Raw genomic sequence first — 23,483 nt, 5'->3', positions numbered from 1 at the left:
AATGGATCAATGACTGGAAAGGTATGTCACTACAGTGCTATATTACAAACTTGAAATCACAATAAATGAAATTTATCACAGAACCATAAATAATATATCTAATAGGTACCTAAAAGCAAAACTAGACATAACTCTGTGCTACATAAAATTAGTGTCCCACAAAGAATCATAAATTTACACCAAAAATACACATACCTGTCATACCTTATTACTTTGTCCCCTTCAATGTCAGCCATTTCCTGGGGAAACCAACCCTTTAATCATGAACATTAGGAAACAGACCATCCTTTTAACCAGACAAATAAATGTGTCAAGCTGAGGGAGCAAAGGATGTCAATGTCTTTAAGAGAGAGAGAGAGACCTGGGCCAACCTTTCCAGAGTCTGCAGCCTCCCTGGATTCACTTCCTTTCCCTTCAGTTGCTGCAAGTCCCCAATTTCCCCCAGAATGAGAAAAGAAATGGAAAGGGGGAGAAAAGAAAGTGTTTTACTCACAGATGTGGCTGAGAGACTGTGAGTGCACGAGAGAGAGAGAGACTGTGAGTGCGCGAGAGAGAGAGAGAGACTGTGAGTGCGCGAGAGAGAGAGAGACTTTGACTGGCTGCACTCAGTAAAACCATTGTCCTACAGAATGCAGGCTCCGTCTAACTCATCCCATCAAACTCTGCTGTATCTTGCCGTTGGCTGAAGTTTCACAAAACGTATTCTAAAAGCAAACTGCATCCATTTTATAATTCAAAACACATGTTTTAAATGAGGAATACTTGTTATTCAGTTAGAGCTGTCTTTTATAATGACAGCTCTCGTCAGTGCTTTAAGATCATTCACTCTTAAGTCAGTATTGTGTTAAAGTTCTCAAACATTGTTTGCTATTAGCCTAATTTAGCCCCACTACACTCAGTCTCCACATTTCCATGGTTTCTCCCCAATGTAACTTTTTTTATTCATTCATGGGATATGGGTGTCGTTGGCTGGCCAGCATTTATCGCCTATCCCTAGTAGCCCGAGGGCAGTTGAGAGTCAACCACATTGCTGCGGACCTGGAGTCACATGTAGGCCAGACCAGGACATTACAGAAGGAAATCTCCCCGACAACTTTTTCAACAATCAGCAATGGTTTCAAGGTCATCAGTAGATTCATAGTTCCAGGTTTTTCTAATTGAATTCAAATTCCACCATCTGCCTTGGATTTGAACCCAGGTCCCCAGAACATTAGCTGAGTTTCTGGATTAATAGTCTAGCGACAATACCATGAGGCCATCGCCGCCCCTCTCGATTGTGATTGTGAACAGTGGTGTCCTTTCATGTTCAAAATTCTCTGCTTTTCTGGTTATGATCAATTGTGCGACTCCATCCAATCCTAATCTGATGTTTTGTGTGAGTTTCCTGACCCCTAATCCACCTCTTCTAAGACCAATTATGTTAACACCTATTAACAGAGCTGGAGCTATTTTTCAATTCTGCAGAAAAAGATCCAAATGAACATGGTTCAGTCTGAATATGGATGACAGCAAAATCCAATCACAATAGTTACTTGTGAATTCGCTGGTGTCTCAGCAGCCTGGATGAGGTAATGAATCCCTTCCCACACTGGGAACAAGTGAACGGCCTTTCCCCAGTATGAACCCGTTCGTGATGTATCAGCGTGGATGACTGCTTGAATCCTTTCCCACACACAGAGCAGGTGAACGGCCTCTCCCCAGTGTGAATCCGCTGGTGTTTCCGAAGGTGAGATGAGTGAGTAAATCCCTTCCCACACTGGGAGCAGGTGAATGGCCTCTCCCCAGTGTGAACTCGTTGGTGTTTCAGCAGATTGGCTGAGTGAGTGAATCCCTTCCCACACTGAGAGCAGGTGAACGGCTTCTCCCCAGTGTGAATTCGCTGGTGTAATGCTAGTTTGGATGATTGATTGAATCCCTTCCCACACACAGAGCAGGTGAATGGCCTCTCCTCAGTGTGAATTCGCTGGTGTATTGCTAGGTTGGATGACTGATTGAATCCCTTCCCACACACAGAGCAGGTGAATGGCCTCTCTCCAGTGTGAATTCGTTGGTGTTTCAGCAGCTGGGATGAGGTAGCGAATCCCTTCCCACACCAGGAGCAGGTGAATGGCTTCTCCCCAGTGTGGCTGCGCCGATGAGTTTCCAGCTGTGATGGAAAATCAAATCCCTTCCCACAGTCCCCACATTTCCATGCCATCATCCGTTTGTGACTGCAATAACAGTCCAAAAGGCCCGATGAGTGATTGAAGTCTTGTCCACACACACAACGTGCGTACAGTGTCTCTCAACTGTGAACAGTGCATTTTTCTTCCATGTTCAAAATACAATGACATTCAGGTTCTGATAAATTGGTGCCGGCTCCATCAGATTCTGATGTGATATTAGGTTTCAGTTTCCCAGCTGCAAATCCTCCTTTTTTGAAAACCTGTGAACTTGATTTAAAACAGGAAAAAGGGAATGAGAGAGAACCCACAAAAAAACAAATCCATCAGTGTGAGTGCAGGACAGAAATTCCCCCCATTCTCTCCTCCTGCTCCAGGGTCAGTAAAGTGAGTTAAAGATGATTCTCATTAACAAACCCATTGCTGCATTTCCTTCCTGAAGCCACATTTGTCCACTGGGGCCTGGCCCCGGGAGAAAGCGCTGCAGCTGCCGTTGTGTTGGGTGTTGAGGCGGTGCCGCTAGTTCCTGATTGGGGGTGTTGAAGCCTCCACTGGGTGTGTGGAGCCTCCCCTCCCACCCACTGCCCCTAACGCTGCCTCCGCTTCTCCGCCTCCTTCCCGCCTGACGATCAGACAAACAAGCGCCAGTCCCTGGACATGAGCCGCACTGCGCATGCCCCACGTCACAATGCCCAGGGACTGGTTGGCGGCAGCTCTGGACCAATAGGAAAAGGGGGCGGGCCTGGAGGAACGAGCAGGAGCGGCTGGTCCTCCAACCAATCGGAGTGAATGAGGGGGTGGGATCTTAAGCATGCGCAGTAGCGCAGTAATGGCGACAGACAGACGGTTTTTATTCGAATCCACAAACGGTACAAGGAAAATTGCGGGACGCGGGGACGGTGGATCTGGCGGGTGGGTGAAGAGTTTTTGTAAACATGTTGTTCAGGCCCATCCCCAAAAAAGGATTTTATGTTTCGCGCCGAGCGGGGCCGTAAAGTCCATTGTTCGGCTCGGGTTAACGGCTGCCATCTTTATTGGAGGCAATGAGCAGCAGGGCTCATGCGTTCCGCCATCTTTGTAGGGGGCAAAAGTGTCAATGAGTGGGAGGGGCTTGTTCCCCATTGTTCAGAATGGAGACAACTTGTCCATCAAACTGCATCAACCCTCTGCCTCGGGTAATCTGACCCTGGTTTTTACACAGAGCCAGATGATTAATTGATCAGGCAAAGTGGCAACATAACAAGGAAAGGAAGCAAATTCTACTCTCCAGATCCCACTAATTATTTTAAATTTTAATGCTTATCTATTAGTCACAAGCAAGGCTTAGATTAACACTGCAATGAAGGTACTGTGAAATTCCCCTAGTCGCCACACTCTGACACCTGTTCAGGTCAATGCACCCTAACCAGCACTTCTTTCAGAATGTGGGAGGAAACTGGAGCACCCAGGGGAAACCCATGGAGATGCGGGGAGAATGTGCAATCTCCACACAGACATTGACCCAAGCTGGGAATTGAACCCGGGTCCCTGGCGCTGTAAAGCAGCAGTGGTAACCACTGTGCTACCGTGCTATTTGGAGGTCCTGCCCAATATGTCCAAAGATCTCCGCTTCAGTTCAATCTCATGAAGACCCGTGGCAGAAGCTCTCAACGCTGAGTAGACATCATCCTCAAATTGAGGAACAGATAACAGCAACTGGCAATGCGCAACAGGGCATGATTTTGATTTAATTGGATTTATTATTGTCACATGTACTGGGATACAGTGGAAACTATTTTTTCTTGTGCTATATTTGCAAAACATACCGTTCATAGAGTACATAGGGAGAAGGAAAGGAGAGGGTGCAGAACGTAGTGTTACAGTTGTAGCAACGGTGTAGAGAAAGATCAACTTAATATCCCATTCAAAATCCGAAGACAGCAGGGAAAAAGCTGTTCTTGAGTCAGTTGGTGCATGATCTGACTTTTTGTAACTTTTTCCTGACAGAAGAAGGTGGAAGAGAGTATGTCCAGATACGTGGGGGCCTTGATTATGCTGGCTGCTTTTCTGAGGCAGTGGGAAATGTAGATGGAGTCAATAGAACAAAATCTGCCAGAGTCACTGTATTCATCAAAACCTAAATGAACGTATGTCTGTGAAAAAGATTCAAACATGTGTGAGACTGGAAATGGGGAAAAGCAATGTCATGGAGGGATTTGAAAAGAAAGATGAGAATTTTGAACTGAGTTGCTGCTCAAACGGGAGCCTGTGTAAGTCAGTGAGTCATTGAGATTCAGTGCAGAGATTTGGATGAACTCTAGTTTATCACAGCTTGAATGGAGGCTGGTCAGGATGTGAAAAATCATCAAGTCTAGAGGTTATAAATGAATGAACGAGAGTTTCAGGAACATGTATTTGGACCAAGTCGAGTGATGGGAATTAGATTTAGGGTGGCACGGTGGCACAGTGGTTAGCGCCGTTGCCTCACATCTCTAGGGACCTGGGTTCAGTTCCCGACTTGGGTGACTGTCTGTGTGAAATTTGCACATTCTCCCTGTGTCTGCATGGGTTTCCTCCGGGTGCTCCGGTTTCCTCCCACAGTCCAGAGGTGTGGATTAGGTTGATTTTCCATGCTAAATTGCCCTTTAGTGTCCTGGGGTGCGTAGGTTAGAGGGATTATTGGGGTAAATATGTGGGGTTACGGGGATGGGCCGAGGTGGGATTGTTGTCAGTGCAGACTTGATGGGCTGAATGGCCTCCTTCGGCACTGTAGGGTTTCTATGAGATAGAAACTCATTCTTGGAGGTGGCAGAGATAAATGGTCAGAAACTCAGCTGGCAGCTCTGAAGAAGAGTTATAGGGACTCAGAACATTAACTCTGTTTCTTTCTCCACAGATGCTGCCAGACCTGCTGAGTTTATGCAGCATCTTCTGTTTTTATTTCAGTTTTTGCTTTTATTTCAGTGAAATAATTTTCGATCGTTGCAAACAGTCTGGTTCAGCCTCAAACTGTTGTCAGGGAGAGGGATGGAGTCAGTGGGTATGGAGTAGAGTTTGTAGTCGGGTCTTAATCTTCCCAATATTTAAATAGAGGAAATCTTTGTTAATCCAGTGCTGGATGTCAGACAAGTCAGGGTGGTGTGTGACCTGAATGAGAACTTGGAGTTGCTGCTGTTCACATACACTTGCTACCCTGACTCTTTGAGGTGCCAGAGGCTGAGATCGGGGAAATTCTCTCAAAGTTCTGGCAGAGGTTTAGATACATACAATCCATCACCTTCACTCATTCTGCTCCCAGCTCTCTGTCTCTCTTCTCTCGAGATCCAGACTATGTGAAAGGTTCACTTCCCTGAAGGATATTAGTGAATCAGTTGGTTTTTTTATAACAATTTAGCAGCTTTCATGGTCATATTTTCCTCGTGCCGGCCCCACAAATTGCCAGATTCATTCAACTCTATTTCACAACCTGCCTTTGTGTTTTTGTGCGTTCTCTCACTCCCTTTTTTCTGTTTTGAATCAATTTCACAGAGTATTGGAAAGGTTCGCAGGCAGGAAAGTCAAACCAATCACCACATCACAATCTGCCAGAGTCACTCGATTCATCAGGACTTGAATATCATCGGCCTTTGAAAATGGAAGCAAAAAGAACCGTTCACGCCAGGGAGAAACCATGGGAATGTGGGGAATGTGGGAGGGGATTCAGATCCCCATCTGAGCTGGAAACTCATCGGCGCAGACACACCGGGGAGAGGCCATTCATCTGCTCCAATTGTGGGAAGCGATTCATTCAATTAATTTGCCTTCAGAGACACCAGCGACTTCACACCGGGGAGAGGCCGTTCACCTGTTGTGTGTGTGGGAAAGGATTCACTCTCTCATCCCACCTGCTGAAACACCGGCAGGTTCACGAAGACAAGAGAGAGTTTAAATGCTCCGACTGTGAGAAGAGCTTTAAAAACCCACACGCACTGAGGGAGCACCAGCTCATTCACACTGGGGACGCACCGTTCAGCTGCTCACTGTGTGGGAAGAGGTTCAGGACATCTCCCCACCTTCAGACACACCAACGAGTTCACACTGACAAGAGACCTTTCAAATGTCCAGAGTGTGAGAAGTATTTCAAAGGTTCTGGGGATCTGCAGCACCATCAACGTGTTCACACTGAGGAGGAACCATTCAGGTGCTCTCACTGCAGTACTGGGTTCAAGCAAGCATCTCACCTCACTGCACACCAGCGCACTCACACTGGGGAGAAGCCGTTCATCTGCTCCAAGTGTGGGAAGGGATTCGCTCAGTCCTCCAACCTGCTGACACACCAACAAATTCACACTGAGGTGAGGCCGTTCACCTGTTCTGAGTGTGGAAAGGGATTCGCACGATCATCCCATCTGCTGACACACCAGCGCATTCACACTGGGGAGAGGCCGTTCACCTGCTCCGAGTGCGGGAAGAGATTTACCAACTCATCTGCGCTGCTGACACACCAGCGAGTTCACACTGGGGAGAAACCCTTCACTTGCTCCATGTGTAGGAAGAGATTTAATCGATCATCCAACTTGGTGAAACACCAGAGAGTTCACTATTGACTGCACTGCTCTGATTCTGCTGTTGTTCATCAGATTCAGGACTGAACCTTGTTCATCACGACACTGGGGAAGTGTTGATGATGTTACTGCTAACTACAGTAACTGGGCTGGAGCTGATAGAACTTGCATTCACATAGCACCTTTCACAACCTCAGGACATCTCTGTGCACAGTCAGCCTCCACAAACAGCAATGTGACAATGAGCAGTGATCAGTTTGCAGTGAGATTGGGAGAGGGGTAATATTGGTCTCACCAGGGTGAACTCCCTGCCCTCCTTCCAAATAGAAGCCGTGTGATCTTTCATCTCTGCCTGACAGAGCAGGTGGGGCCCTTGGTTTAACATCCTCATATTAGTGAAGTGAAGAGCCTTAATTCTGAGACAATTGAAGAATAAGCAATTAAACAATAGTTGTACTTGTCAGGCTGGTAATATAACCTGGAACACAAAGGCTGTAATTCTTTATTATTATAAATAATGTGATTTTAAGTACACTGGTCATAAATCATGAGAACTGTCAAATTATGTTTTCCAGCCAATCTAGAAAAATAAGGTAGAGCTCACAAAACATTTATGTCTTTGACAAGTTACATTCAGTTGGGGAATGAATGGGACTTTACTCAAGCTGTCTCATTTATTGTACGAAGACATCAGGAGATAACAAAGAACAGTACAGCACAGGAAACAGGCCCTTCAGCCCTCCAAGCCTGTGCCGCGCATTGGTCCAACTAGATCATTCGTTTGTATCCCTCCATTCCCAGGCTGCTCATGTGACTATCCAGGTAAGTCTTAAACGATGTCAGCGTGCCTGCCTCCACCACCCTACTTGGCAGCGCATTCCAGGCCCCCACCACCCACTGTGTAAAAAACATCCCTCTAATATCTGAGTTATACTTCGCCCCTCTCACCTTGAGCCCGTGACCCCTCGTGATCGTCACCTCCGACCTGGGAAAAAGCTTCCCACTGTTCACCCTATCTATACCCTTCATAATTTTGTACACCTCTATTATGTCTCCCCTCATTCTCCATCTTTCCAGGGAGAACAAGCCCAGTTTACCCAATCTCTCCTCATAGCTAAGACCCTCCATACCAGGCAACATCCTGGTAAACCTTCTCTGCACTCTCTCTAAGCCTCCACGTCCTTCTGGTAGTGTGGCGACCAGAACTGGACACAATACTCCAAATGTGGCCTAACCCGCGTTCTGTACAGCTGCAACATCATACTCCAGCTTTTATACTCTATACCCCATCCTATAAAGGCAAGCATACCATATGCCTTCTTCACCACCTTCTCCACCTGTGCTGCCACCTTCAAGGATTTGTGGACTTGCACACCTAGGTCCCTCTGTGTTTCTATACTCTTGATGGCTCTGCCATTTATTGTATAAATGGATGCTAGAGGTGCCAGGGGCCAATCAGACAGTTAAGTTAATCAAATATAGATCAACACTGAGGCTAATTTGAGCAAATGAGAGTTGAGGGGGTAAAAATAAAGGTTTTGAGTGGCCACTCTGTTAACATATTATCCACCTTGTCTGATTATCATTTCACATCTTTGGCCTGATCAACCGAGGAAAGTTTTGAGAAGTCTGCTTCATTGTTAAAGATAAGCCTTCTCCTTTCTGCCAATTACTGTTAATTCGAACTTTGTTTTTTATCTTTCTAACTTTTTAACCTTTTAATGGTAAATAAATCTTCTGAATTTACCAATTAAAATATTCATTCTGGCCAGATAGATAAATCTTAATTGAAAATTGGGGATTTATTGCAAACAACCTCGACCCGATAAATCAACTTCGAAGTGCAATTGCTCCCCTGGATTTGGTGTCTCGGTGTAAGTGGTCCCTGGATTTTGTGTTTCCGTGTAAATGGTCCTTGGACTTGGTGTCTCAGTACAAGTGGGCCCCGCACTGCTTTCAGTCCAACTGTCTATATTCCATCTTTCATTGATTTCAATGTCATGGAAACTGGGAGTTGGAACCTGTCAGCATTTGAAAGATATTCACAAATAATTGGAGGATTTCTTACATTTGGGATCTTTCTCTGTTCTGTCCTCTCGGGATGTTAGATAACAGACTTTATCCTGTCAATATCCAGCTGGAGTATTGGGCCCTGATGTGTTTCCTTGTTTATATTGTTGACTCTAAATATTGAATCTTGTCGTTTCAGACAGAATATAGTTACTTGTTCTGGAGAACAGAGATAATATCATAGATTCAGAGCTCTCTATCCTGAGCAAGCCATTCAGTTGTGTCAAATTGCTACAGAAAAGTCAATGATAAAACTACACAGATCACCCCACATTGACCTAGGTTCCAGAAATGACAACAGCACACTGTTCCCAAGACAATCCTGCAAAGATTTCCTGGCTCACAGCTGGGGGCTTGTGCCAAATTTAGCAGAGATTTTCTGTAAGACCTGGGTTCACCTAAACATAAATATAAGACTTAACGTCAATTACAATTGTTGGACTCAGTTGGGAGATCTGATTTAAAAGGGACTTTCATTTTTAACGAGCTACAAGACCACACTTAGTACAAATATTGTTCCAAGCTTTACAGAATTTACTAAGTTAATCACATAAGTACAAAATGCAAAACTTAACCAAGGCAGTGGAAGCAGTCAGTTCACTTTGTAACGCTGGCTCACAACTTCCAGCCGACTGCGGCACTGTTTCTTGTTCTGTTGACTGTTGTCTACCTTCTTCCTGCTCAGCTTCTCTGAGCTGTGAACTGGGCAGCTGAAAGCTGATGCTTATTAACCCTTTCTAAACACAGCCCCTGTGCACGATCAATGGTGTTCCTGAACTCTGGTTCACCATGATCAGTCCCTGATTTATTTAGGTGGTGTGTAATCAGTTTCTGATTGGTTTACTGACCATTTCCTGCTATTTCCTGACTGGCGCTCTAATGTGTCAGTTACTTCCGGAGTTTGCCCCACATGCCTTTTCTGTGATTTCATTAAATTTTATGGCTGTATATTGAGATAATGGAGACCTAAAGATATCTTCTTTGTCCACTTATTTGAAATAAGCAAGTTTATGGTGTCAAATCCCAATGGTTAACATTTGGGTTTATTGTCTCAAATGTCTCATTGATGTGTCGAACTTTTATAGTTCTCATTGGGGCAGGTGACTATCAGTATATTTTGATTAAAGAAACTACTTGCTGGTTTTTGTAGTGACTGCAGTAAGAGTTTTAACAACACCAGGTTAAGGTCCAACAGGTTTATTTGGTAGCAAATGCCATTAGCTTTCAGAGTACTACTCCTTCATCAGATGGAGTGGAAATGTGCTCTCAAACAGGGCACAGAGACACAAAATCAAGTTTCAGAATACTGATTAGATTGCGAATCTCTACAGCCAACCAGGTCTTAAAGATACAGACAATGTGAGTGGAGGGAGCATTAAGCACAGGTTAAAGAGATGTGTATTGTCTCCAGACAGGACAGCCAGTGAGATTCTGCAAGTCCAGGAGGCAAGCTGTGAGACACAGGGGTTAACAGTTCCAGACCTTAGCTCATCCAGAGTTGATGGGATCCACAGCACTCTGTAATTAAAGTATAAAAGTGTAGGTTTACACCGGCCTCGGGTCATGTGATGTATTTCACTTGTCAAATAAGAACGCAGTTACAGACAAAGCCAGTTACATGAAACGAATATATTACAATTAAGCAGAATATCACAGCAGATTAATTGATTAATAAGCTTCAATTACTTGATTATTACACATAACTAAGCTACAAACTATTAAATATGACCATTCCTACAGTCGAACAGTCCAGTCAAGCAACAGGCTGACACAGTCATACTTTGAATCATATCTTACTGCCAATGTCTCACAGGAACAAGGAGCAGGATTCGGCGATTTGGTCCCTCGATTCTGCTCCACCATTTAATCAGATCAGGGCTGATCTGATAGTAACCTTAAATCTGCATCCTGCCTACCCCCAATAATCTATCACCCACTTGCTTGCCAAGAATCTATCGACATCTGTCGTAAAAATATTCAAAGACTCTGCTTCCACCGTCTTTTCAGAAGAGGTTCACGACCCTCTGAAAGAAAATATTTCACCTCATCTCCGTTTTAAATGTGCGAACCCTTATTTTTAAACAGGGACCCCTAGCTCTAGATTCTCACACAAGAGGAAACATCCTCTCCACATCAACCTGTCAAGACTCTTCAGGATCTTCTATGTTTTGATCAAATTTATCTTTAAACTCCAGCAGACACAAACCTAGCCTGTCCAAGCTTTACCCATAATCCACACATTTCTGACATTAGTCTGGTCAATCGACTGCTTCCAATGCATTTACATCCTTGCTTAAACAAGATGACCAATACTGTACACTGTACTCCAGATGTGGTCTCACTGGTGCTCTGGATAACTGAAGCATAACCTCCATATTTATGTCATCAATTACCCCCTCAAATGCTAGCTTTCCTAATTACTTGCTTTACCTGCTTACTAGCTGTTTGTGATTCATGCAAAAAACAAAGAACAGCACAGGAACAGGCCCTTCGGCCAACGCTGATCACATTGTCCTATCGAGACCAACCGCTTATATCCCTCTATTCCCGTCTGTTCATGTGTCTATCCAGATAAGTCTTAAATGTCACTAACGTGTCTGCCTCAACCACCTCACTTGGCAGCGCATTCCAGGCCCCCATCACCCTCTGTGTAAAAAGACTTCCCCCAACATCTGCACTGAACCTTTCCCCCTTATCTTGAGCTTGTGCCCCTTGTAATTGTCATTTCTGCCCTGGCAAAAATCTCCCAACTGTTCACCCTATCCACACCCCTCATAATTTTATAAACGTCTATCAGGTCGCACCTCAGCCTCCGTCTTTCCAGGGAGAACAATCCCAGTTTATTCAATCTCTAGAACACCCAGATCCCTCTGCGTCTCAGAGCTCTACAATCTCTCACCATTTAGATAATCTGCTTCCCTTTTATTCTTCCTGCCAAAATGTTCTGTCCTACCAGCAGTTCAAACCTGAGTAGAGGGAGCAGCACAGAGGTGTACAGTGCAAGTGAGTCATCCTGGGAGTCCTCAACTTGAAATTCTTTTTTATTCATTCGTGGGAAATGGGCATTGCTGGATGGCCAGCATTTATGGCCCAGTCCTTGTTGCCCTTGAACTGAGTGACTTGCGAGGCCATTTCAGAGGGAGTCACATGTAGGCCAGACCGGGTAAGGAGAGCAGATTTCCTTCCCTAAAGGGCATGAGTGAACCTGATGGTTTTTTTTTACGATAATCAACAATGGTTTTATGGTCATCAATAAATTCTTAATTCCAGATTTTTTTCATTGAATTCAAATTCCACCAACCGATGTGGCAGGATTCGAAGCCTGGTCCCCAAATCATTAGCTGAGTTTCTGGATTAATAGTTCAGCAATAATACCAACAGTCATCACCTCCCCTAGTTCAACATGGAGTGTAGGAGAACAAGTCAGGAGCAGCACTGGGCACCCTAAAACTGAGGTTCCAACCTGTAACATGGGACTATAAGCACGCTGAACAGCAGAAGCAGAATGTTCCAGGCAGGACCAAGCGATCCCACAAACAACGGATCAGATCAGAGCTGCAGTCCCCCCACATCCAGTCGTGAATGGTGGGGGACAATTAAACAAATCACAGCTCCAAAAACATCACCATCCTGAATGACTGGGGAAAGAAGTGGATCAGTGCAAAGAACTGTGATTTGTGTTTGGTGATCGCGGATGTGTTACTGATGCCTTCCATGGATTCCAAGGCCAGGAAAGACACTCTGGAAGGTGTGGGGAGTTGGAACTTGCCCAGGAGAGTAACTGAAGGTATGAAAACTGAAATAATCCAGAGTTAGAAAGGAGAAAAGGGCCACAAAAATGCAGCAATTAGTAACAAGACATTGATTAATCTTTTCTTGTCCTGGAGAAATGAAGGTCCCAGCTTTGTGTCTGAAATAATATTAGTTAATTTGACATTTATCCAGAGAATTAAACTCCAGCCCAGTTATAGCGATCACTAACATCAGCGAAAACACACCCCAACTGTCAGAATGAAGACTGTTCAGTCCTGGATGTGATTAACAGCAGAATCCAATTCCCCCAGACACTTGTCAATTTGCTGGTGTGTTAGAAGATGGGTTGACTGAGTGAATCCCATCTCACACTCAGAGAAGGTGAACGGTCTCTCTCCATTGTGAGTGTGTTGGTGTCTCAGCAGGTGGGATGAGTGAGAAAATCCCTTCCCGCACTCAGAGCAAGTGAACGGTTTCTCCCCGGTGTGAATGTGCTGGTGTGTTCGCAGGTTGGATGAGCGAGTGAATCCCTTTCCACAGTCAGAGCAGGTGAACGGTTTCTCCCCGGTGTGAATGTGCTGGTGTGTTCGCAGGTTGGATGAGCGAGTGAATCCCTTTCTACAGTCAGAGCAGGTGAACGGTCTCTCCCCGGAGTGAACTTGTTGGTGCCTAAGCAGAATACTGGAGGTCTTAAAGCTCTTCTCACATTCAGAACATTTGAAAGGTTTCTTATCCGAGTGAACAAGTTGGTGTGATCTGAGGCTGCTTAAATAAATGAATCCTTTTCCACACAAGGAGCAGGTGAACGACCTCTCCCCAATGTGAACTCGCTGGTGTTTCTGGAGGCTGGATAACAGAGTGAATCCCTTCCCACACACTGTACATCTGAATGGCCTCTCCTTGTTGTGAACTCGCTGGTGTATCAGCAGATCAGTTGTGGTTTTATGACTCTTCTCACATTCGGAACATTTGAAAGGTCTGTTATCAGTGTGAACCAGTCGGTGTGTAGCGAGGTGGGATAATCGTGTGAATCCCTTCCCACACACACAGCAGGTGAATGGCCTCTCCCCAGTGTGAGTGCGTTCGTGTTCAATGAGGTTCTGTGATCGTTTAAACAGCTTCCCACAGTGAGAGCAACTGAACTGTCTTGCAATGTGAACAATCTGGTGCTTGACCAGGTCCTCAGAGCTTTTAGAGTTGTTATCGCTGTCAGAGTGGTTAAAAAGCCTCTCTTCAATGTGAATTTGCTGGTGGGTCAGCAGGTGGGATGACTGAATGAATCCCTTCCCACACAGAGAGCAGGTGAATGGTCTCTCCCCAGTGTGACCGCGGCGATGTATTTCCAGCAGCGATGGGTAACTGAATCCCTTCCCACAGTCCCCACATTTGCATGGTTTCTCCATGGTACAGGTGTCCTTGTGTCTCTCTAGGTTAAACAATCTGTTCAAGCCTTGTCCACACAAAGAACTTGTGTATTATTTCTCAGTAAGGGAATCAAGAGTCATGGGGTTAAGGCAGGAAAGTGGAGTTCAGGATTATATCAGATCAGTGAATAGTGGAGCAGACTCAATGGGCCCAATGGCCTAATTCTGCTCCAAGATCTTCTCATCCTTTGGCTCTCTGCTGTGAATAGTGAGATTTTTAAAAACAATCAGGCTGTGTAACTGGTTAAAGCTCTTTCCACAGTCAGTTGACTGGAACACTCTCACTTGGGTGTGTGTGTAAGTCTTGGTGCTTTTCCAGTCACAGTGATGTTTGAAATCTTTCCTCATCGCCAAAACAGAAAAACATTTCTCCTTCCACATTTAAAGGTTGATGATATTCAGGTCCTGATGAATTGAGGGACTCTGTCAGCTCTTGATGTGATGTTTGGTTTCAGTTTCCCATCTGCAATTCATCGCCCTTGTGGACCTTGTAAAAGACATTGACAGAGTCAGTATCGTTGTCAGCACAGGACAGAAATTCAGAACAGACAATTCTAGTTTCTATGGAATATTCTTTTATCTTTTGTTTCCCCAATCTTGTGGTCCAATCAAACTTCCATCTCAACTAAACCAGAACTTTGTTTCCAGTGTCTATGAGACACTCTGTACCCTGAGTTGTGGAGTTTTCGAGTGTTCCAGTCAACACTGCACGATTCTTCTCCAGGACCACAAGAGCATGGACAAGACCACGGAAGAGCAGCCAACAGCTAAGTGACCCCATGTTGATCTACAAATCACTGTTTTAACCAGCCCCAAGAGCAGGTCCAGGAAAAGATCCTCTGACCTCCCAAGCCTCCTCCACATGGGCAGCCAATGATTAGGAGCGTGGGGCAGAATAGAAGTGTAACTAAAAGTGGAGAAGCAGCTCCTTCAGGGACAGCAACCTCTCACACTGAATATGTACATGGTTCATGGACTCCTGTAAACATCAGCTGCAGGCTGGAAGCGGGTGAAACTGTTTAGACACCTGTTGCCCAGTTTGGTGGGAGGCACGGTAACACAGTGGTTAGACCTGGCTTCAGTTCCCGGATTGGGTCACTGTCTGTGTAGAGTTTGCAGATTATCCCTGTGTCTGTGTGGGTTTCCTTCAGGTGCTCAGGTTTCCTCCCACAGTCCGAAAGATGTGCTGGTTAGGTGCACTGGCCATGCTAAATTCTCTCTGTGTACCTGAACAGGTGTCGGAGTGTGGCGACTGGGGGATTTTCACAGTAACTTCATTGTAGTGTCAATGTAAACCTCCTTCTGACACTCATCAATAATATTCACGCTGATGTGCTGGAAACTGGGACCCGGGAGGAACTGTAAAACCTAAGCCCCGCCCTCACTGTTGCGTCATGAAGACCCTGGCGCATGCGCCTCTCGCTGATCCAAGATGGTGGCCGTTAGACTGGACTTGGGTTTCGGGGGGAAAAAAGATCCGGAGCTGCAAACACGAATCTCAATCGGGGTTTGAGGCGCCCGCCAGGTGTTTAGAAACTCTTCTTCTCCAGAGCCGGCTCCATCGCTCCCTCAGAGTTTCCGCTTCCTTCCCCGTGGCAAAGAGACAAAAAGAGAAACTCACCCCATCGCCATGACTGACAGTGCGCATGCCCCAATACTGGGTGATAAGACGGCTGCGCAGTACCTTCCTCTGGTGTAAATAGAGGGCATTCACCACCGCGGCGAATGCTGGGTAAACCCTCCGTCATTGAAAGTCGTTATTATTGACCAGTGATATTTTTGCTGTGATGTGGAGATTGGGAGGAAGGTCGAAAAAGCTGTGCACAGATCCTTCATTCATCAGAAAGAACAGAAGTGGGAACTGGTGGATAATTTTGATTTATTATTGTCACGTTATGGTTTACAGTGAAAATTATTATTTCTTGCGCACTGTACAGACAAAGCATTCCATTCATAGAGCAGATAGGAGAGAAGGAAAGAAAAGGGTGCAGAATGTAGTGTTACAGTCATATCTAGGGTGTAGCAAAAGATCAACTTAATATAAGGCAGCTCCATTCAAAAGTCTGATGGCAGTAGGGATTAAGCTGTTTTTGAGTCAGTTGGTACCTGATCTCAGACTTTTGTATCCTATTTCCCAATGGAAGAAGGTGGAAGAGAGTGTGTCCGGAGTGCGTGGGGTTCTTTTTTGATTTGATTTATTATTGTCACATGTATTAGTGTACAGTGAAAAGCATTGTTCCTTGTGCACTGTACAGACAAAGCATACTGTACATAGGGAAGGAAAGGAGAGAGTGCAGAATGTAGTATTACAGTCACAGTTAGGCTGTAGAGAAAGATCAAATTAATGAGAAGTGGGTCTATTCAAAAGTCTGATGGCAGCAGGGAAGAAGGTGTTCTTGAATCGGTTGGTACATGATCTCAGACTTTTGTATCTTTTTCTTGGTGGAAGAAGGTTGAAGAGAGTATGTCCGGGGTGTGTGACATTCTCGATTATGTTGGCTGCTTTTCCGAGGCAGCGGGAAGTGTAGATGGAGTCAATGGATGGGAGGCTAGTTTGCGTAATGAACTGGGCAAATGCCCCAAAGTTTTCCACAAACAGCAGCAAAATCCAACCACTTCAGTCAAATGTAAACTCAGAAGCTGGTGTGACTGAGTGAAGTATTTATTTGAGTAACTGTCAGGATTGTTTTCTCATGGATATTCCAAGTCATTTTTTAAATCATTCAATTGATTCTAGTCGTTGGCTAGACGAGCATTTATTGCCCATTCTTAATTGCCTTTGAAAAGCTGGTGGTGAGCTGCCTTCTTGAATCGCTGCAGTCTATGTGGCGTAGGTACATCCACAGTGTTGTTGGGGAGGGAATTCCAGGATGTTGATCCAATGACATTGAAGGAACAGTGACATATTTCCAAGTCAAGATGCTGAGTGGCTTGGAGGGGGACTTCCAGGTGGTGGTTTTCCCATCTGTCCACTGTCCTTGTCCTCCTGGATTGTTGTGGTCATTGGTTTTGTTTCTTTGTTTTCCTTTCATCTGCGGAATTTGCTACCCCAAAGTGCGGTGGATGCTGGGCAGTGAGTAATTTAAGGAGGAGTTGGACAGATTTTTAATTGGTAATGGGTTGAAAGGTTATGGGGAGAAGGCAGGAAATGGGGATGAGAAGCATATCAGCCATGATTGAATGGCAGAGCGGACCCGAGGGGCCGAATGGCCTAATTCTGCTCCGATATCTTATGAACTTGCAGGTTTCATACAGATTTGCAATATACAAAAAATTCTTTGGAAGTGGACATTACTGACAAGGCCCAGGTATCTGTAATGAATTACTATCACAGACAGTCATGTGTTGCCAATCGCCACTTGTCCTTTGTGATGGTGATAGTTGGCCTTCTTCTTGAACCTCTGCAGTCCATATAGTAAAGGTGCTCCCACAATGCAAGAGTATTAGAATTTGAACCCAGTCACATTGAAGGGACAGTGATATTTGTCCAAGTCAGGGAGTTGTGTGGTTTTCCCATGTCCCAGCTGCTCTGGTACTTCCAGGTGGGAAAGATTGTGGGTTGAGGAGATTCTGCCAAAATCCTGGTTGAGTTGCTGATGTATAAAGTCTCTCTCCGTCACCCTCCTCCCGACCTCTCCCTCTTCACGCACAAAGGCTGGATTCTTGTTGTAGGCTCTGAAGAGGTGGAGGGTTCCTTTCCCTCAGTGCATTGGTAAACAGTTTGAGGCTTTGTCACAATCCAGCAGCTTTCATATCCACTATGTCCTAGTCCCAATCCCACAATTTACCAGATTAGATCAACTCAGTTTCACATTTTGTCTTTGTATATTTATGGCTTGTCTCTCATGTTTCCCTCTTTCTGTTTTCAATTCATTTTTCAGGGGATTAGAAGGTGAGGAATTACAGACAATTGTAAATCAAGGATCACATCAAGATCTGACAGAGAGCTTTGATTCATCAGGATCTAAATATCATAGGCCATTAAACATGGAAGAAAAAAGCACCATTCACAGTGGGGAGAAACCATACACATGTTCTGTGTGTGGACAAGGCTTCAAACGATCGTCTGGCCTGTCAAGACACAAGCGCAGTCACATCAGGGAGAGACCGTATAAATGTGGAGACTGTGGGAAAGGATTCAATTACCCAGTTGGCCTGGAAAATCACCGACGCACTCACACTGGAGAGAGACCTTTTACCTGCCCTGTGTGTGGGAAGGGATTCACTCAGTCAGCTGGCCTGTTGATACACCAGCGCATTCACAGCAGGGAGAGGCAGTTCACCTGCTCCAAATGTGGAAAAGGATTTACTCAGTCATCGGCCCTGCTGATGCATTGGCACACTCACACAGGGGAGAGGCCATTCACCTGCTCCGTGTGTGGGAAGGGATTCACAGATTTCTCTGCCCTGCAGAGACACCAGCGAGTTCACACCGACAGGAGAGAGTTTAAATGCACTGAGTGTGGAAAGAGTTTTAAAACTCCACGCACACTGCGGGAGCACCAGTACATTCACACCGGAACCACACCGTTCAGCTGCTCCCACTGCCAGAAGGGGTTCAGGACATCATTCCACCTTGTGGCACATGAGCGCATTCACACTGGAGAGAGGCCATTCACCTGCTCTGAATGTGGGAAGGGATTTAACTGATCATCCAACCTGCAGAAACACCAACGAGTTCACAGTGAAGAGAGACCGGTTAATGTCCAGACTGCGGGAAGGGCTACAAAAGTTCTGAGGAACTGCGATGCCATCAACGTGTTCACTCTGACGAGAGACCGTTCACGTGTTCTCACTGCGGGACTGGCTTCAGGCGATCAGGCGACCTCACTGTACACCAGCGAATTCACAGTGGGGAGAGACCGTTCACCTGCCCTGTGTGTGGGAAGGGATTCACTTGTTTATCCTCTCTCACTTCACACCAACTTGTTCACACAAATGAGAGACCATTCAAATGTTCTGACTGTGAGAAAACGTCTGCTCGCACACCAGTGAAATCACTCTGAGGACAAACCGTTCACCTGCACTGAGTGTGGGAAAGGATTCACCCGGTCATCCATTCTGCTGAGACACCAACAAGTTCACAGTGAGGAGAAGCCGTTCACTTGTTCGATGTGTGGAAAGAGATTCACCCAGTCACACAACCTGGTGAGACACCAGCGAGTTCACCAGTGATCACAGGGGTGTGATTCTGCTGTTATTGCTGCTGTTAATTACATCCCAACTAAATAACGTTTATACTGATAGTTGGAGTTTTTCTGATGTAAATCAGCCCTGTTGGACTTGGAGAATGCCCCACAGCATCTCTCATTCATGTGTCAATAAATCTTCACGCCTGCAGGCCTTGTTTTAAATTTAAATCACTCAGAAACTGTATTGAACTAAAGATGAATAATAAACAGATCACAGTCCAATCCACCCCTGTGTGAATGTGCCGATGTATCAGCAGGCCGAGGACTAAAGTCTGTTTTGTAACTTCAGGATAAGGATTTGAAAGCTCTGAATGTTGGTTCTCTCATATGTAGGCTGGAGCTATTTGATAGGCAGGATGTTAATAGCTGTAAACTTGTCAGATGTCGAAAGAATTACTATTGGAGTAAACTCACCCATTTATAACCTCAGACTCTGGTCCCTAGTGTGATGAACAGGTAACACAGTGGAATAGCAGGATGAATATGTGGGGCTACGGGGATAGGGCCTGGGTAAGATGCTCTGTTGGAGAGTCGGTGCAGACTCGATGGGCCCTGTACCGTTGTGCATTTACCCTGCTAACCCCCTAACGTACACATCTTTGGACGCTAACAGATAATTTAACATGGCCAATCCACCTAACCTGCACATCTTTGGAATGTAGGAGGAAACGGAAGCACCCAGAGGGAACTCAGACACAGGGAGAACGTACACAGAAACCCACTGCTGTCAGGCAGCAGTGCTAACCACTGTTCCACCGTGCAGCCCTTCATCTGCTGCTGAATCCCACATCCACACATTACCGCCAGACTTGACAATTTCAACACATTCCTGACTGGTCTCCCGCATTCTGTAATTTTGAGATAATCCAAAATGTCCCCATGTCTTGCAGACGCTTCCTCCATCTCCACAACCCCCTCTTCTAATTCTGGACCTCTGTGCAGCCCCTTTGCAATTCCTGCCACATTGCTGGCCTGCGGACTAATGTATGGTTCAATCCCCATTCCAGCTGAGGTCGGTGTTGGAGCTGTCTCCTCACCCTGCCCAAGAGTGGATGGTAACGGCAGCCTGCTACTGACACAAACTGCCAGGGAAACAGCTCTGGATGACACATCAGCAGACATTTGGGGTTCCAAATGCTTGAAAACTGTTAACCTGTGTGAAATTGAGGTGTATTACAGACTAATTTAAATATAGGAAGAGTGTCATTGCTTATTTCGTCACTGCTATAAACAGCGGAATTCTCACTTTGTAAACCTCAGCTTGAAGGAATAAAGTGAATAAATTGGGATATTAACTTTTACCATTATCCATCTGAAGCCAATGGACTCCCTTTTCCCCGCCCTGATGTGACACTGAATCTTCTTAGGTTTGAAGAAGAAACTTAACCTCAGAGCACTGGGCGGTACAGTGGCCCAGTGGTTCGCACTGCTGCCTCACAGTGCCAGGGATTTGGATTTGATTCCCGGCTTGGGTCACTGTGCACATTTTCCCCGTGTCTGTGGATTTCCTCCGGGTGCTCCGGTTTCCTCCCACAGTCCAAAAGATGTGCTGGTTAGGTGCATTGGCCAAGCTGAATTCTCCCTCAGTGTACCCGAACAGGTGCCGGAGTGTGGCGACTCGGGGATTTTCACAGTAACTTCATTACAGTGTGAATGTAAACCTACTTGTGACTCATAAATAAACTTTACTACTGGCCTCAGTACCCGAGACCTGGCAGGATGGCAAGAATGGCCTGGGGCTCCAGTGAGGTGTACTGGAGGGGCTGGAGTGGGCAAGAGGTGACACTGGGAGGAGCAGCAGCTGGGAGGCCTACAGCGACCTCTGGTGGACAGGAGGGGATGATGTGGAGATGCCAGCGTTGGACTGGGGTGAACACGGTAAGAGGTCTCACAACACCAGGTTAAAGTCCAACAGCTTTATTTGGTAGCAAATACCATTATGGTTAGGTGCATTGGCCATGCTGAATTCTCCCTCAGTGTACCCGAACAGGTGTACCCGACTCAGGAGAAACCTGACAGTTTAAAAGTGATGTGGAGATGCCGGCATTGGACTGGGCTGAACACAGCTTTTGCGCAGACTGCACTGCTGCTGTTTCCCCTCCTGTAAGAAGTCTCACAACACCAGGTTAAAGTCCAACAAGTTTATTTGGTAGCAAATACCATAAGCTTTCGGAGCGCTGCTCCTTCGTCAGATGGAGTGGAAATCTGCTCTCAAACAGGGCACAGAGACACAAAATCAAGTTACAGAATACTGATTAGAATGCGAATCCCTACAACCAGCCAGGTCTTAAAGGTACAGACAATGTGGGTGGAGGGAGCATCAAACACAGGTTAAAGAGATGTGTATTGTCTCCAGACAGAACAGCTAGTGAGATTCTGCAAGTCCAGGGGGCAAGCTGTGGGGGTTACTGATGATGTGACATAAATCCAACATCCCGGTTGTGGCCGTCCTCATGTGTGCGGAACTTGGCTATCAGTTTCTGCTCAGCGACTCTGCGCTGTCGTGTGTCGTGAAGGCCGCCTTGGAGAACGCTTACCTGAAGATCCAAGGCTGAATGCCCGTGACTGCTGAAGTGCTCCCCCACAGGAAGAGAACAGTCTTGCCTGATGATTGTCGAGCGGTGTTCATTCATCCAAAGTCCAAAGACGTGCGGGTTAGGTTGATTGGCCAGGTTAAAAATTGCCCCTTAGAGTCCTGAGATGTGTAGGTTAGAGGGATTAGTGGGTAAATATGTGGGGGTAGGGCCTGGGTGGGATTGTGGTCGGTGCAGACTCGATGGGCCGAATGGCCTCCTTCTGCACTGTCGGGTTTCTATGATTTCTATGATCCGTTGTCGTAGCAGTTTAAAAGTGGCCAACTCTGGCTGCTGGCTGATAAAAACCTCCCAGAAGGTTCGGCAGGACAAACATAACCTGTCGGTGGACTGTGCTAAGAGAAAAAAAGGTGAGAGCCCCCTGAATATGCAAGTGGCCAAAAAGGCAGACGCACCAGTGATCGAATCATCAGAAGGACAAAGGACAGTAAACAGACCAGCAGGGAGTCAATGGCCACAGAAATCGGCCCATCCACAGAAGACATTGAAATAACGACCCACGGGGGTTCACGGCAGTTCCAGCCTTTTGTGTGTGGACTTGACTAAATTAAACTGAAACTGCCGGTGATCGAAAGCCCCATTGTCCTTGAAAATCACCTACGGGGGCAGGGAAGGTGTTTTTGTCAAATTGAGCTGAGAGTCAAACAAGCAGAACCAAGCTCTCTTCCAGAATCACAAGCAGGGACACAGACAAGCAGGACCAAGCTCTCTTCCAGAATCACAAGCAGGGACACAGACAAGCAGGACCAAGCTCTCTTCCAGAATCGCAAGCAGGGACACAGACAAGCAGGACCAAGCTCTCTTCCAGAATCGCAAGCAGGGACACAGACAAGCAGGACCAAGCTCTCTTCCAGAATCGCAAGCAGTGACACAGACAAGCAGGACCAAGCTCTCTTCCAGAATCACAAGCAGTGACACAGACAAGCAGGACCAAGCTCTCTTCAGTTTCGACCCTGCACTAAGACATTTGAGCCGACCACAAAGGAACCCCTTTTAGAATTGTGAGTATCCCAGCCAACCTTGTGAAGCTCCCGAGGATAGGATAGAGGTTGAGGCAAGGGGAGGGGTGGTGTATTGTAATTTTAAACTTCAGTAATACGTTGTACCCATTAGCATTTCTCCCATAGTGCAGTATAAAGTATAAGTTTTATTCCTGTGTGGTGGGGTATTGAAGAGGTTGATTTTATTATTAAATAAATCACTGTAAGTTTTGAAACTCGTTTGGAGTCCGTCTTGCCTCTTGTTCTCTCATCAGTGCACTCTGACGAGGTCACAGTTTCAATATCCCTTACCATAAATCCGGAGTCTGGAACCGAGGGTGATCTGAGTGATTCGAACCCGCTCACTCAAAGGAGACTGCTGGTCAGGAGATAAAGAACAGAGTCTCTCTGTTCTCTCTCTTGGAGACCTACTCGAGTGGAGTGGGTGCAGGGTGGCCGTTGTCCCACCGACAAGGGAGAGAATCACTCAGGCTTTGGTGGCGGTTTTGGGATGGCTGTGTGATATAAGTATCAGGTTACCGGTCAGGTATAAACGGTGAGCCTGGTTCAGCGCTCTCTCCTGTGGACTTGCCCCAGTGCAGCATTCCCCAGCCTTTGAAATTTCAAGGCCTGTAAGAGAGAGACACTCACAGCTATCGGCAGACCCTCAAACATCGGCCTGTAAGTGGAGTAACAAGGAAGATCCCGCTACATCCCTCCCTCCAATAAGAACCATTCACTGAGCACAGCAGTTTCACCCTCATTCCCACAGTCTGTATTCCAGC

The 23,483-nt window shown here is 46.0% G+C and overlaps 5 protein-coding genes across 5 annotated transcripts in view; 3 read left to right on the top strand and 2 right to left on the bottom strand.

The window, feature by feature from the left end:
* Positions 1–1,305: 1,305 nt before the first annotated feature.
* Positions 1,306–2,314, bottom strand: LOC144483921 (uncharacterized). The gene has a single exon (XM_078202499.1). It carries the CDS (start codon positions 2,198–2,200, stop codon positions 1,529–1,531), a length of 672 nt encoding a protein of 223 aa, XP_078058625.1. The 5' UTR covers positions 2,201–2,314; the 3' UTR covers positions 1,306–1,528.
* A 2,015-nt stretch (positions 2,315–4,329) lies between these two features.
* LOC144483908 (uncharacterized) lies at positions 4,330–6,727 on the top strand. Its single transcript, XM_078202489.1, has 2 exons — positions 4,330–4,419; positions 6,200–6,727. Exons 1-2 carry the CDS (start codon positions 4,330–4,332, stop codon positions 6,725–6,727), a joined length of 618 nt encoding a protein of 205 aa, XP_078058615.1.
* Positions 6,728–12,777: 6,050 nt separating this feature from the next.
* On the bottom strand, positions 12,778–14,713 carry LOC144483907 (uncharacterized). Its single transcript, XM_078202488.1, has 2 exons — positions 14,602–14,713; positions 12,778–13,289 (listed from the first exon to the last, which is right to left on the bottom strand). The coding sequence occupies exons 1-2, from the start codon at positions 14,711–14,713 to the stop codon at positions 12,778–12,780; spliced, it is 624 nt and encodes a 207-aa protein (XP_078058614.1).
* Positions 14,714–15,718: 1,005 nt separating this feature from the next.
* Positions 15,719–18,582, top strand: LOC144483906 (uncharacterized). Its single transcript, XM_078202487.1, has 2 exons — positions 15,719–15,796; positions 17,814–18,582. Exons 1-2 carry the CDS (start codon positions 15,720–15,722, stop codon positions 18,580–18,582), a joined length of 846 nt encoding a protein of 281 aa, XP_078058613.1. The 5' UTR covers position 15,719.
* A 288-nt stretch (positions 18,583–18,870) lies between these two features.
* LOC144483905 (uncharacterized) overlaps positions 18,871–23,483 on the top strand; it is a 42,665-nt gene continuing 38,052 nt past the window's right edge. The window contains exons 1-3 of the mRNA XM_078202485.1: positions 18,871–18,897; positions 18,940–19,067; positions 22,061–22,068. Of these exons, the coding sequence (XP_078058611.1) occupies positions 18,871–18,897; positions 18,940–19,067; positions 22,061–22,068 (163 nt within the window). The remainder of the gene's footprint in view (positions 18,898–18,939; positions 19,068–22,060; positions 22,069–23,483) is intronic.

The sequence above is a fragment of the Mustelus asterias genome, unplaced genomic scaffold, assembly GCF_964213995.1.
Source record: "Mustelus asterias unplaced genomic scaffold, sMusAst1.hap1.1 HAP1_SCAFFOLD_84, whole genome shotgun sequence".
NCBI classification, from domain to species: Eukaryota; Metazoa; Chordata; class Chondrichthyes; order Carcharhiniformes; family Triakidae; genus Mustelus; species Mustelus asterias.
The sequence above is the reverse complement of the archived record's forward strand: the minus strand, read 5'-3'. Positions and strand labels throughout refer to the sequence as shown.